A 16,589-nucleotide genomic window follows, 5' to 3' on the forward strand; every position below is an offset into this window, starting at 1 on the left:
TTTTTTTATTTTATATTTTTTATTTTTATATTGATTAAATCATTGATTAATTATTTTGTTGAAAATGTAACTATTTTGTAAAAAAAAGTCCTCTTTTCTATCAAAAGTTCAACATTTTTGGTTAAGAAATCATGTGTTTTGTTAAAAGTTCGTCTTTCTTTGTAGAAATTAAATTGTTTTATGGAAAATTTATACTTTTTGATTAAAAATTACATTTTTCGGTTGAATTATCAACTATAAATATTTTTTGGTTGTAAGTCGTTCTGTTGTAAATGCAACTATTTTGTTAAAAATTTAAACCATAATTTTTGGGTAGAAATACTCTTTTTGTTTTTAAAATTAAATAATTTGGTTGAAAGTTTATGTATTTTGTTGGAAATTCACCTTGTTTAGTAGAAATTTAATCTTTTTGGTTGAAAATGTATAATTTTCTGTCAAAAATGCAATTGTTTGGTTAAAATATCAACCGTACATCTCCTTGGATTTAAAAGTCGATTATTTCACTAAGAGTTGAACTACTTTGTAAAAAAATACGTTTTTTTCAACAAGGTTTTTTAATTATGGTTGAAAATTTAACTATTTGGTTGAAAGTCATTTTATTTATTTATTAATTATTTATTAATTATTGAATTAATTTTTTTGTTAAAAATTACTTATCTTTATCTGAAAATGTAACTATTATATGATTAATTAAAAATTAATCGTATATATTGGTTAAGTTGGAAAATCGTTTTTTTTATAGAACATTAATCTTCTGGGTCAAAAATTCACCTTTTCCCTTGAAAATTTAACAATTTTGTTGAAAATTTGTTTTTTTTTCTTGTTCAATTCAATTTTTTAGCACAGTTTTTATCTGGAAATTGTATTACTCCATTCTTCGTTGAAACTTTATCCTGCACATTTTATTAGTTAAAACACCAATTATTTGATAGAAAATTAATTTATTTTGTTGAAAAGTAAGCTTTTGGGTTAAAAATTGATTTATTATGTAAATTAGATTTTTTTTGAAGATTCATCATTTTAGTTAATGACTGAAAACGCAACAGTTTTGTGAAAAATTGTTCTGTTTGGATGAGTTCAACAGTTTTTAATAAAAAATGTAAGCCTTTTTTTTGTTGAAGATTCATAATTTTAAATGAAAATTCATCTCCTTTGTTAAAAATTTAAGGATTTGGTTGAAACTAAATTTTTTTTTAGTTGAAAATGAAACTGTTTTGTTACACCGTTCGATTTTCAAAATTGTCGATTCGTAAATAAGACTTTTGAGTTTGGATTTATAAATAAAAGTCCTTGAACTATTCCGTTTAAAAATAAGTTTACACTGTTTTGTAAAAAAATCATCTTTTTAGCTTTGAAATTCAACAATTAAAAAAAATCCTTATTGACTTAAAATTCAACTCTTGTGTAAAATTAATACCTTTTTGGATGAGCTCAACAGTTTTTAATTAAAAATTCAAACTTTTTTTGTTTAAGATTTATCATTTTAGTTGAAAATGTAATTATTTTATTGGAAATTTGTTATTCTCTCTTTTGTTAGTTGAAAATACAATTATTTTGATAGTAAGTTAATTTCTAACATTGTCATTTACCAAACTAAAATTTTTATCTTTAAATAACAATGCAAAAATATTAATCTGGAACAACTTAAAATAAAAACAATGTTACTTTTATTTTAAAAAGTTGTAATTAAAAAATTAATTTATGCGTTCAATTTTTAATGTTACGAACTGAAATTTTTTTGAATTATTATCATTTTGAACCTTAAAAATAATAGCGTAATTTGAATTTTTTAACCAGGAATCTCTAAAATGTTAAAGTCATAAAAAATTTTAAATAGTAATTTCGTATTTTAAAATAATTTAATTTAAAAAATTGTAAAATTAAAAGGTGTTAAAAGTTTGTGTTTTATACGTACAAATTATTGAGCGTTTAAATGAAATATTTCTGAATTAAAACTTTGTCAAGCTTCAGTTTTAAAAGTTTAAAATTCAAAAGATTTCCACCTCAAAAAAATCATTTTCAGATTTAAAATTTTGAATGTTCTCATTTCATCCTGAATTTTGAATTGGAATAGGAAATTTTTCAAAGCAATTGTATGTATTTCTCAATTGGATCCGAGATTTTTTGAAAAAAAATATATAATTCAGATTTGAACAGAGTGGTTCGAAATAGAATGCCTTGAATTGTTAAAATTGTAATGAGCTAAATTTTAAGTTTGAACGCTACAATTTTAATTTAGAATATTATTCAAAATTAATTTAAAACTTGAAATTATTTGAAATAATTGGAAACACGATGTAGATTTTCGCAGATTTAAAAAAAAAAGCTTTTGAGAATTGTAAGATATTTAAAAAGAATAACAAAAATTGTTGTGATTGCTAAGAAAATTGAAAATAAATCAATTTTCAACCCAGAAGTTTACTTTTCAACAAAATTAATTAATTTTCTATCAAATAATTGGTGTTTTAACCAATACAATGTACAGGATAAAGTTTGAACCCAAAATGGAATAGTTCAATTTCCAGATAAAAACTATGCTACAAAATTGAATTGAACAAGAAAAAAAAAAATTTTCAACAAAATTGTTAAATTTTCAAGGGAAAAGGTGAATTTTTGACCAAGAAGATTAATGTTCTATAAAAAAAAAACGATTTTCCAACTTAACCAATATATACGATTAATTTTTAATCAATGATATAATAGTTACATTTTCAGATAAAAATAAATAATTTTTAACAGAAAAAATTAATTTTAAACAAAGTTGTTAAATTTTCAACCAATCAGATGAATTTTCTACCAAGAAAATTGATTATCTACAAAAAAAGACAAATCTTTAACAAAATGCATGAATTTTTAAAGAAATTATTTAATTTTAAAGTAAAAAAGACGAATTACCTACAAAAAGTTGAATTTTTTAAGCGAAAAATATGAATTTTCAATGAAAGAGTTAAACTTTCAACGAAATAGTTAAATTTTCAACCATAATTAAAAAACCTTGTTAAAAAAACGTAGTTTTTTACAAAGTAGTTCAAGTCTTAGTGAAATAATCGACTTTTAAACCCAAGGAGATGTACAGTTGATATTTTAACCAAACAATTGCATTTTTGACCAAAAATGATACATTTTCAACCAAGAAGATTAAATTTCTACTAAATAAGGTAAATTTCCAACAAAATACATGAACTTTCAACGAAATCATTTAATTTTAAAAACAAAAAGAGTATTTCCGCCCAGAATTATGGTTTGAATTTTTAACAATATAGTTGCATTTACAACAGAACGACTTACAACCAAAAAATATTTATAGTTGATAATTCAACCGAAAAATGTAATTTTTAATCAAAAAGTATAAATTTTCCATAAAACAATTTAATTTCTACAAAGAAAGACGACCTTTTAACAAAACACATGATGTCTTAACCAAAAATGGTATTGATTAATTGTCAGTTTCATAAATGTATTTTCGACGAAAGAGATGAACCTTCAAATAAAAAAAAAAATTTTTAAGTAGTTGAACTTTTGATAGAAAAGAGGACTATTTTTACAAAATAGTTACATTTTCAACAAAATAATTAATTTTTCAATCAAATAATTGAGTTTTTATCCAAACGAGATGAATTCCAAAATCGCCAATTTCTTTAATTTCTTTCAAATGCGGATCAAAATATAAATAAGACGATTATAATATAACATAATTATAATATTATCATTATTAATATACGTATATATTTATATATAATACTATTAGTGTTTATATAATTTATATTTTATACATGAAATAACATAACCTCAAAATATACGCATATCAAGAGGCGCGCGATCTATTCAAATCATGAGAATCGTCAGCATCGAAATCTGGAAATATTAAAATCCCAATCTCCTGAATTTATTTCAAAGCAGTTAGCAGATAGATATATAAATAGAATCGCCGAAGTGCTCCGACCGGCAATCGTGCACCTTCGAGTTTTCAAATTCAGAAGAGGAGAAATGGGTTGCGCGCGCAACTCAGTCATTTACAGCGTCTTCTACTATATTCACACGGACATAGCCGTGTAATAGTATTGGACCACATCTCGTTTTAGATCTGGGATCACTGTGTCTGGCTGCCCGGCCTGGGGTGGCACCCCCCTGCCGACGGTATTCTAATCGGCCGGCGACACTAGTTTGGGAAACGCTGCTCTATACGTACAAATATAATGCAAAACATCACGCGCCGTGCGCGCGGCTTGCAAGCTTGAGCGCAGTTGGGTTGCGCGACTGTTGGTTCTCGCGCTTCGCGATCGACAATATATTTCTCTCGCGCTTCGCGCTCGTTCTCTGTGCATAGACTTTTTAAAACTAAAGGTCAAAACATCGACAACAGTAATTTGGTGATTATGAATTTTCTTTTGTTAAAGCTCCATCGGTTTTACTAAAACAGACATAGTTTTATTATCACGTTAAGAAAAATGCGTATTATTTAAACAAAATTGTTCAAAAACATTTTATTGTATCTTTTGTCGTTTTTCCAAAAACTAAATTTGCTGATTTCGAATATTATTTGTATGATTTAAACATTCCACATCGTGTTCTGGATCACAGTTGTGGTGCTCTATTGCTTCATCTCCTAATAATTGACTAAAAAAGTCTCTTAAACTTCTAGGGTTTTGTTACAACAGTCCCACGAAACTTCGAATATTGAGGGGGGGGGGGGGGCAAATAATTTTAAACTAGAGTCATAGTTGGTTTGTGTTTTATACTGAGAATGTCAGCAACCTTCAGCAGTGTTGTGTTAGATGGGAGTTCATATGGTTTCATTTTCACATTTCCGGCCCTCCTTCAGGTGCGAAACCAAAAAATATTTGAAATAATTTGAAATGGTTGAATGAAAGAATGTATTTTTCGGATTTTCCATTATTTTGTACGCAGTCAAAATGTGAATTTTCGATTTTTTTATATTCAAAAAGTTCTTATGATAATCTTATAGGTCATCCAAAATCAACATTTTTCTTCTCTGGGTTGTTTTTTCATAACGTGCGTTATTTGGCCTAAAATTTTCATTTTCGTTTTTTTTTTGGAATTTTGAAAATACTATAACTTCGGTAATTTTTTTATCGAATAAATCCCTTAGGATAAATTGTTAGACTTTCTAAATCCTAGAAATATCCGTACAGAGAATTTTTGAATTTTTATCCAAAATGACTGGCTAAGGAACATGACCTTCAGTTTAGTGCACTACAAGAGTGTAAAAAAGGCCAATCTAATAAATTAATTTTATGAAGTTATTATTCTCACAGGCAGGCAGACAGGCATACAGACATACAGATAGACACATTCATAAAAACTTGTTTCTCGAATTCAAGGGGCATTAAAACGTGAACATTTGATAAATACTGAGGGTAGGTCAAATTTTACACAAATCTAATACCTTCTCTGATGAGAATATGAAAAGCCAAATGTTTGAGTTTTTTTACCTAAAAGATGAGCTCTTAACAAAATAAATGAATTTTCAAGCAAATAGTTTAATTTGAAAATAAAAGAGATTGAAAGTCAACAAAAAATAGTTGTTTTTTTAACAAAATAGTTGAATTTTCAAGATGAAAAGATGAATTTTTTAGAAGATAAACATTACCAATTAATTAACTTATTTAAATTAAAAAAGTTTAGATAAATTCACAGGAATGACTTTTAATGAATTTAATTTTTTCGTTTTATTTATATTAGAATCTGGAAAAGAAGTTTGTGATTTTGCGTGGCAATATTTGTAGGATAGGGAAAATTAGAAAGGAAAATAAATTCCTTTTAATTTTTTAAATTTCAAAATTGTATCTTTTCGTGTTTAAGAGTCAACTCTTTTCTAAAACATATATCTCTTTAGCTTGAAAATTCAACTATTTCGTTCATAGTTAATCTTTTTTTGTAAAAACTTCATGTTTTTTTGGTTGAAAATTTAAATATTTCGTTAAGAATGCAATATATTTGAAGTTGAAATCATAAGCGCTTCATATTGAATTCACTATGGTAACTATATAATGATTTTATTTAAAAGAATTTATTCCTTTCTCATTCTCTTATTTTCGTGCAAAGTTACCCTATGTTTAGTGTTTGCAGATAAGTTTAGGCTGTGAAGCCTGAAATCAGATTTTTTGGTTTATTGCAGGCCTCGCAGACCAATCCCTGTATCATTGTATCCTATACTTAGCTGAGGTCACTAAAGTTCCCTAATTTCAAGATTTGGTATCGGCAGTACCAAATTTTCAGCCTATAACATAACTTCAAAACAATTTGTAATACGATCAAAGGTTCCAAGAGTCAGGCATTTTGAGAAAAAATTAATTCTGAGGATCAATAATTAAAATGATTAAAGACTTTGAAATACTTTAAGGAATTGTTTCAAAATCCTTAACACTTACAAGAGTTTTTAAAAATTTCAAGAAATTACAAAATATATATAACTTTAATTTTTAATATTTTAGGTTATTTTAAAAGATACCAAGTAATTTTTAATTGATTTTAGTAGTCCGCTTGTAGTAGTTCGCTAGAAAAGTGAGGCATTTTGTAGGTTTTCAAAGATTTGAAGAAATTTGAAAATATGTTTTGCAATTCATTTTGAATTCGCCCTGAATTATTATTAATTTATCCTAAATTCTTTTGAATTTTCCTTAATTCACTTAATTCGATTTATTTAATAAACTTTTTTTACATTCTGATCCTAATGAGCAGGTGGTATTGGTGTTGTGTAAAATTTCACTTAGTCGGTTTTCATAAAAATCTCCACGTTTTTAGACCCCCTGAGTCAGGCAAGACGATTTTTACGGAGGTGTTTGTCTATTTGCTTGTATTCTGTAGGCACAATAACTTTCGAAAAATTGATCAGAATAGATTCTGCTTTTCACACTTTTTTAAGGCCTAAAAAGAAAGGACGGATTCGTAAACCAGCTATTTTGGATGAAAATTCAAAAAGTGAGCGCGTTATCAAAGTTTTTGAAACCACATTTTTTCAAGATTTAAAAATTCTATGAACGGTTATTCATAGTACTCAGAAACTCTAACAAATTATCCTTTTGACTTTTTTCTTTAAAAAGAAAAATGACCACAGTTAAAGCATTTTCAAAATAAAATAAAATAAACACTTCAAGCCAAACAACGCATGATATGAAAAAAAGTCAAGAGAAGAAACCGTAGATTTTTTAAAGCCTTATAAGATTATCATAACAACATTTTTAACTTGGTCGAAAAATTGAAGATTCAACTTTTAATCGTCCAAAATATACCGAAAACTCATTGAAATTTCTCATGAATAATTTTCGATAGGACACGTAGTTTTTACTTTAGTTGTGAACAATAACATTCAAAATAAAAGGTTTTAAAAAAAAAAACGGCAGAAGGTACGAACTAAAATTAAAACACAAAAGTTGTTTGCCTAAAAAGATCTATAAAATTATTATTAATCATTTTCAGATAGGACGAGTAGATTTTCGTTCAATCGTAATAAATAAGATTAAAAATAAAAAAAAATAAAAAGTGTTTATGGTCACCTTGCAGGGGTTTCAAAAATTAACATTTTTCTTTTCTTGACGTTTTCTCATATCGTGCGTTATTTAGCTCAAATATTTCATTTTTGTTTGTTTCTTTGAATTTTGTAAGTACTATAACTCTGGTAATTTTTTTTTTTTTATTGAAGAAATTTATCAGGAGAAAATGTTCGTCTTTTCAAGTACTATGAATAAAGGTACAGATGATTTTGGAATCATGAAAAAAGTGGCCTCAACAATTTTTTAAATCCGCTCACTTTTTGAATTTTTATGCAAAATGGCTGGCTAACGAACTTCACCTTCATTGTTTGACACTAAACGAGTGTACCAAACGCCAATCTAATAGATTAATTATTTCAAAAGTGATCGTGCTCACAGAGAGACATTCATAAAGACAGACACATCCGTCAAAATCTGTTTTTTGGATTCAGGGGGTCTCAAAACATTGACCTTTTAAGAAAAACTGGGGGTTGGGGGGTCAAATGAATTAATTTGTCATGGAGAATTTCTTGATAGTTCTGATTTTGGTTCAGCGGGCAAATTTTTTTGGGCCTTTAATGATGTTTTTCCCGATTAAAGCGAAAAGTACGCATCCTATCAAAAAGTAGATATTCTGCAAATACATATTCTTCAATAATGTAATTTATGGATTTTCCATTATTTTTTAAACTGTCAAAATTGGAATTTTCGATTTTTCAAGCAAATTCAAAAGGTTGTTATGATAATCCTGTAGGGCATTCAAAAATCAACATTTTTCTTCTAAGCTTTTTTCATATCGTGCGTTATTCGGTTCAAAATCGTCATTTTCGTGTGCTTTATGGAATTTTGTAAATGCCGTAACTCTGGTAATTTTTGGTTTTATAAAAAGGTCATTAGGATAAATTGTTCGATTTTTTGAATAATATAAATATCCGTACACAAAATTTTCGAATTTTGAAAACAGTGGTCTCAAAAATATTCCGAATGCGCTCACTTTTTGACTTTTTATCCAAAATGGCTGGCTAACGAACTTGGCCTTTAGAACACTAAAAGAGTGTACCAAATACCAATTTAATAGAACGATTTTTTTAAATTTATCGTTCTTACAGACAGACAGACAGACAGACATACAGGCAGACACATTCGTAACAACCTGTTTTTCGAATTCAGGGGGTTTTAAGACGTGGACATTTGACCAAAAATGGGGAGCGGGTCAATTTCTTTTACACAAATCTAACATCTTCTCTGATGAGAATGTAAAAATAAGATCACCGTCCGAATTCCTGAGAGTAAAATACACGCTCGGTTAGATTGCAGAATGGTGAGTTAAATGTGATCATTCTGATATCGTGACATACCAATATTTAATATATCATAGTAACAATGGTAACAATAATTTTAAACTTCTGCCTGGTCAAATCGCTTTATTTATCGTTCAGTTAAAGATTCTAATAGTTTGTTAAAAAAAATACTGTGTTTTCAGCCAAAAAACAGGTGACGCCCCTATTCTTTAATTGCACCACCTACTCCAATTCGCCTTAATTAGTCACGTCGAATTTCAGAAAGTGTTGATTTATACAGTTTAACCCGTAACAGGAAAACCAATGTCCGTAGCATATATAATTTAATGTAATTTTTTAGTAAATTCTCTTAATGTAAATTTAAATGGTCTGAAAGTAAATTGTAATGAGTCACAATTCGTTTAAACGAATCAGAAAACGGAATTCAGGTGCATTAAAATATGTTCATTCGCCACTATCCGTATCAATTCTTTATTTTTTGCTAGGACAATTTTATCCAAATTTGTTGCAGAAATTTCAAATTGGCAGTACATTCAACCACTAATATTCTACTAATGTCTTGGGCTGGGATATTGTTCTGACAGCTAAAACTTCGAAATTGTTTAAACAGGGTGATAAGGCTTATGAAAATTCATTTTGAAAACTTGTTGGATACGATTCAGAAGATTTGTAGTTGAAATCTTTTTGAATTTGAATTTGAATGGCTTTCAGTTTGAAATAACGTACAAATTCGACTAACTTGAATTTTTATTTATTTAATATATTGGTCTTTATTGGTTCAAAATGGTATATTATTGAAGGGTTGAAAAATATCTACTGGAAAGTTTTTAATACGAAGTGTCTCGTCGTCCCGAAATTCAGGACGACTAGCCTATTTTCACTATTTGTCTAATCGTCCCGAAAATTATGCTTTTATTAAATTTTACTCCTTTTGAGTTAGCCAAAGATTATTAAAACTGCCAGTTGTCCCTAGAAAAATTCAGAATCGAATAAAACTAAAAGTTAGGTTAGGTTTTAGAAAACGTAGTCCTTCCCTGCCGAAAAGAAACTCTGAGTATATACTAAAAATTCTTTAGGTCAGAGAAGCTCAGAGGAATTCTCCGCAGGCACTCAGGTAGATATATTTTAAGGTCCAGGTAGTTCTTTTAAATGTTTTAAAGGCTTTAAAATGTCCTTTCCGGAATTGAAATAGCAATACGATCATAAATAACAAGCAGAGAGTCTGAAATTGAAATAAGAATTCGATCATAAATAACAAGCAGAGAGGCTATATCAATAGAGTAGTCAGTAGCCGACACTCAAGGGTCCTTTGTTAAGCTTTCGGATTGAAATTTAGAAGTAGATTTTTTAATTTCATAGTTAACAGTCTAAAACATAATAATTCGGAATCTACGGGTTTCGATGATTTCAGATGCCTAACTTTTTTTTTAATGCTTAAAATTGAAATTAATACAACGTTTCTCGTAAATGGAATGAGATACGCCTAAAAAGACAACATTCTTGAATTCAACTAGAAAATTGTATATTAGTATATAAGTTATAGTTATAATAAGTATAATAAGAAAATTCATCAATTAAAAAAAAGTGTTAATACTTTGAAGAGAAATTTAAAAAGGGAGAGCGGATTAGCCACGGCCAATTACTACTGTAAATAACTCTGCCCGCCCGGTACGTGACGAATACAAAAGAAACATTATATTACCGTCGCACCACTCTTAAAAGAACCACTAAAAGGATCTTGAAAAGGACCCAAATATCTCATACTATCTCCGAGACTATATTGTTTCAAATCGACTCTGTTTATAGACTCAAATGGGCCAGGCTATTTCGCTAGAGAAAACTCAGAGATTTCTTTCGGTAGGGTTTAAGCTTTAACACATCCAAATTAATTTATACATCCCCTAGCGAAAGAAATCTCTGAATATTCTTTAGCGAAATAGCTTGGCCCATTTGAGTCTAGAAACAAATTCGATTTGAAACAAAATAGTCTCGGAGATAGTTTGAGAGATTTGGGTCCTTTTCAAGATCCTTTTAGTGGTCGTTTTAAGAGTGGTGCGACGGTAATATAATGTTTCTTTTGTATTCGTCACGTACCGGTCGGGCAGCGTTATTTACAGTAGTTGGTCGTGGCTAATCCGCTCTCCCTTTTTAAATTTCTCTTCAAATTATTAACACTTTTTTTTAATTGATGAATTTTCTCATTATACTTATTTATAATTATAACTTATATACTGATATACAATTTTTTAGTTGAATTCAAAAATGTTGTCTTTTTTGGCGTATCTCATTCCATTTAAGAGAAACGTTCTATTAATTCAAATTTTAAGCATTAAAAAAAAGTTAGATATCTGAAGTCATCGAAACCCATAGATTCTGAATTATTATGTTTTAGGCTGTTAACTATGAAATTAAAAAAATCTACTTCTAAATTTTAATCCGAAAGCTTAACAAAGGACCCTTGAGTGTCGGTTACTCTATTGAGACAGCCTCTCTGCTTGTTATTTATGATCGTATTCTTATTTCAATTTCGGAAAGGATATTTTAAACCATTCAGACCATTTAAACGAGCTTCCTGGACCTTTAAAAATATCTACCTGAGTGCCTGCGAAGAATTTCTTTGAGATTCTTTGACCTAAAGAATTTTTAGTATATGCTCAAAGATTCTTTTCGGTAGGGTTTGCTCTGTGTCACCGTAGCCTCAAGTTCGCTCGAAACCTCCCTATGATTTCCGCGCGCTTAGATTGGATCTTACTTTTATCATCTAAAGCTTGAAAAAACTATGAAAATTTTATATTTTTCTTTATTTATTTTACTTACTAACACAAATTCACCAAAAGTCTTAGTTTTTTTTTGTGAAAATAAGGAATATCTTGGTAAAAAGTTTAGAATTTTTTTAAATAGGACTTGCTAATAGAAATATTTTAACTCACACCCATAAACCTTTCCAATATCTGATAAGGGGAAAGGCGGTCTTGTGTCTGATCACAGAAATAATTCAAGGTCACATCCCCTACTCCCTTTCCAACGCCCCATGAGGGGCGGCAAGGCACCCCTGTGACTGGTCACAGAAATAATGTAAGATCACACCCCTGTCCCTTTTCCAACGTCCCGTGGGAGGCGGGAAGGCACACCAGTGACTTGTCACAGAATTAATGATTCATGATTAGTACTGTATAAATTGATTAACAGGAGTAAGTGTTTTCTATCATATTGAAATAAAAGTTTAATGATAAGGCTGAAAAATAGTGAGAGGTTCGAGAACTGAAAATCACTATATTTTATGAACTATAATTGCACTATTAGCATTTTTTCAGAACTATTAGCTAAATGGTGAAAATAGGCTAATTGTCCCGAATTTCGGTATGACTAACATTTTTGGTAATTTTAGTTTAGATAAAAGGATAAATTTCATAAAATGCATCCTTTTCGGGACGACTAGCCAAATGGTAAAAATAGGCTAGTCATCCCAAAATTCGGGACGACTAGACGCAGACTTTTTAATTATACATGTTTAGAATTCATAAGAATCTTACTGTGAATGCTTTAGTTCTAAATTCTATCAACGTGACCAGAGAAAAATAGTTGATAACTGGGAAAAGACCGATAAAATTTTTATCTTAGATTTTCAGTGGCCGTAAAGAATTACTTTTTTGTATGTAAAATACTGTATGCATATTACATTTCATGAATAATATTCGCAGAATAAAAATAGTGATTTAATTTTATCTGCACAGGAACAAATCACTTACCTGTTTTACAGACATCGAGATCCACATCATCAGTTATCGAATTCGAAAATTTTGTATTGAGTAACTGGTCGATCGTGAACTTCTGCCCATGTTGATGAGATTTAAAACGATTATAATTATTTAACTGGAGTATTCTACATTGACAAATTATTTGAATTAAGCAAAGCAAAGACAGAACAAGAAGCAGCTTCATTTTTAAAGTTTCAACCAATTGAGATTTTCTAAATCACCCACAGTCATAACAATGAGATAAGAGTTTTATCTTCACTGAATCAAAACCATCTGCTTCCATTCACTTATTTCACTGTCATTCTTCGTCATCACCTTGCACTTTATTTATTTATTCTCATTTATATGGAAATAATGTAAAAAATATTAGATTTTGAATTTTTATCAACGAAAAACTAAAACACACAACTGTCTCGTCTGCTGAAACTCTTCGTGAAACTAGTCATCAGAAGATGTAATGAGGCATCCACCCTTGTAGCACCAACTGATTTCCGACTACGTTCAACGGAAGTCGCTCCTGAGGTCATTAACCGAAAAAGTTTGAGCGGTATAAAAAAAAAAAAGATGCTAAAACTGTTTAGGTATAAAAACAGTTCGCGCTGTTTCTTATTGATGTATTGTTTGTAGTGAAGAAAAAGAAAGATAACATGTACAGAATTATCATGTTCGAAAAGAGTAGAAGGGACTATCCGGACTAATCCGAGGCACTGATAATCAGTGGTCGAAGTCAGCAACGATCGGAACAAATGTGGGTCAAAGGTCCTTACAAGTAACGATTACGGGGAGCGAACTTACAAAACGTCACTTCGAGAACGTCGAGAACAGACGACTGATTCCACCGCAAGCCTGCGGCAGGCACACGAGATGTAATGCGTTCATACAAAGCGCGCGCTCGTTGGTACGCGTTCACCTAGAAGTGAGTGGGGATGCGTTTGATGGTACATTGATGGCAAGTCAGGGTTGCGAGAGAGAAGGATGGAGTTTTGTTCGGAAGCTACATAGGTAAGGTGATATGACTTAAAAGGTCCCCCAAATTTTATTAATGTATATTGTGCAAAATCATGTCTTGAATTCGGTGGTATGAGTTAATATCGCGAATTCATGCTCTCTCTCTAGACATTGTTTAAACTGTTTACATTCTCATCAGAAAAGGTATTAAATTTGTGTAAAATTGGAACCCCCCCCCCCCCAGTTTTGGCCAAATGTCGACGTTTTGAGACCCCTGAATCCGAAAAACAGGTTTTTACGAATGTGTCTGTCTGTATGTATGTCTGTGAACTCGATAGCTTTTGAAAAAATTTATCTATTAAATTGTCCTTTGTTACACTCGTTTATTGTCCTGAACTAAAGTTCAAGTTCGTTATAAAAAATTACCAGAGTTAAAGCATTTACAAAATTCAAAAAAACACGAAAATGAACATTTTAAGCCAAATAACGCATGATATGAAAAAAGTCAAAAGAAGAAAAATGTTGCTTTTTGAATGTCCCACAAGATTATCATAACAACTTTTTGAATTTTCTTGCAAAATCAAAAATTCAAATTTTGACAGCATACAAAATAATGAAAAATCCAAAAATTAAATTTTTCGGCCAAACTATGCAAAATACGGTAAAAGATAAGTACACAGAAATTGTCGATTTGAAAAAGATCCACAAATTTGTTATTAACCACTTTTTGATAGAATGCGTAGTTTTGGCTTCAATCATGAAAAAAATCATTAACAGTAAAAAAAAGCTGCCCGCTGCGTCGGCACATTTGTATCACAACTTTTGTCTTTTAATTTCTTTCTCATCTCGTGTGTGGGGTTTCAAAAAATTTGACTTCTCATGTTTTTGATGCTAATTTCTTACGATTAAAACTGAAAACAGAACTATCAAAAAATTATTCATGACAAATAATTTTTACATTCTCAGCAGAGAAGGTATTAGATTTGTGTAAAATTTAACCCCCATAGTTTTTGTCAAAAGGTCCATGTTTTCAGACTCCCTGAATCCGAAAAACAGGTTTTTACGAATGTGTATGTATGTATGTCTGTCTGCCTAGCTTTATGTCTGTCTGCCTGTGAGCACGATAACTTTTGGAAAAAATTAATCTATTAAATTGGCCTTTGGTACACTCTTTTAGTGTCCTAAGCTAAATTACAAACTCGCTAGTCAAACATTTGAAATAAAAATACTAAAAATGAGCCCATTTTGAAAATTTTTTAGTACGAATTTTTTCATGATTTAAAAATTCTCTCTATAGTTGTTCATAGTACTTGAAAAGAAAAATATTACTTTTCGATAGCCCTACAAGATTATCATATCAAATCAAAGTTACAAGCCGAAGAAGGCGAAAGGACAATTTTGCTGGCCCTACCACCCACGCAAATTTACCTTTTTTTTTGGCTAAATATTTAGTGCAGAGTTTGTTCAAATTTGTACAACCAACATTAGAATTGTGCATAACCGGAAGTACCTTATTGCTTAGAAAAACACTGGCGGGGCCAGCAAAACGTTTCGCTAACCCCGACATTATCCAAAATCAACTTTATATGGGTGCATTATTTTCGTTTTAATTTGTTCGAATTTGTACAACCAACTTCAACCCCTAAAAACTACCCCCTGTGAGAAAAACACCATGGCGGTGCCAGCAAAACGTTTCGCTGGCCCCGACATTATCCCAAATCAACTTTATATGGGTGCATTAGTTTCGTCTTAATTTGTTCATATTTGTGAAACCAACTTCAACCCCTGGAAACCACCCCCTGTTGAGCAAACGTCATATCAAATCCAGCGCAACATACCGCTAGTGACGATATTATCCATAATCAACTTTATATGGTTGCATTATTTTCGTCTTAATTTGTTCAAATTTATACAACCAACTTCAACCCCTAAAAACTACTCCCTATTAAGAAAATCACAATGGCGGCGCCAGCAAAACGTTTCGCTGGCCCCGACATTATCCAAAATCAACTTTATATGAGTGCATTAGTTTTGTCTTAATTTGTTCAAATTTATGCAACCAACTTTAACCCCTAGAAACAACCTTCTGTTGAGCAAACGTCACATCAGATACAGCGCAACATACCGTTAGTCACCACATTATCCAAAATCAACTTTATATGGGTACATTATTTTCGTCTTAATCTATTCAAATTTGTGCAACCAACTTCAACCCCTAGAAACTACCCCCTGTTTAGCGAACGTCACATCAGATCCAGTGCCATGTACCGCTAGTCAAGACATTATCCAAAATCAACTTTATATGGGTGCATTATTTTCGTTTTAATTTGTTCAAATTTGTGCAACGAACTTCAACCCCTAGAAACTACCACCTGTTGAGCAAACGTCATATCAGATCCAGCGCAACATATCGCTAGTCGCGACATTATCCAAAATCAACTCTAATTATTTTCGTTTTAATTTGTTCAAATTTGTACAACCAACTTCAACTCCTAAAAACTACCTCCTGTGACCAAACCACCATGGCAGGGCCAGCGAAACGTTTCCCTGGCCCCGACATTACCAAAATCAACCTATTTAAGTTGATTTTGGATAATGTCGGGACTAGCGGTACGTTGCGCTGGATCCGATATGACGTTTGCTCATCAGGGGGTAGTTTTCAGGGGTTGAGCTTGGTTGCACAAATTTAAACAAATTAAAATGAAGATAATGCACCCATATAAAATTGATTTTGGATAATGTCGGGGAGAGCGAAACGTTTCGCTTGCCCCGCTATGGTGTTTTTCTCACAGGGGGTAGATTTTAGGGGTTGAAGTTGGTTGTGAAAATTTGAACAAATTAAAACGAAAATAATGCACCCAATAGAGTTGATTTTGGATGTCACGACTAGCGGTATGTTGCGCTGGATCTGATATGACGTTTGCTCAACAGGGGGTAGTTTCTAGGGGTTGAAGTTCGTTGCTCAAATTTGAACAAATTAAGATGAAACTAATGCATCCATATAAAGTTGATTTTGGATAATGTCGGGGCCAGCGAAACGTTTCGCTGGCCCCGCCAGTGTTTTTCTGAGAAATAAGGTACTTCCGGTG

At 30.7% G+C, this 16,589-nt stretch overlaps 1 protein-coding gene across 1 annotated transcript in view; it reads right to left on the reverse strand.

Annotated features, from left to right (window-relative positions):
- LOC117169393 (tolloid-like protein 2) overlaps nt 1-13,379 on the reverse strand; it is a 519,229-nt gene extending 505,850 nt beyond the window's left edge. Inside the window, exon 1 of the mRNA XM_033355754.1 lies at nt 12,544-13,379. Coding sequence (XP_033211645.1) covers nt 12,544-12,736 — 193 coding nt within the window. The 5' untranslated portion in view covers nt 12,737-13,379. The remainder of the gene's footprint in view (nt 1-12,543) is intronic.
- Between the last annotated feature and the right edge of the window lie 3,210 nt (nt 13,380-16,589).

The sequence above is a fragment of the Belonocnema kinseyi genome, chromosome 3 (genome assembly GCF_010883055.1).
Source record: "Belonocnema kinseyi isolate 2016_QV_RU_SX_M_011 chromosome 3, B_treatae_v1, whole genome shotgun sequence".
Lineage (NCBI taxonomy): Eukaryota > Metazoa > Arthropoda > Insecta > Hymenoptera > Cynipidae > Belonocnema > Belonocnema kinseyi.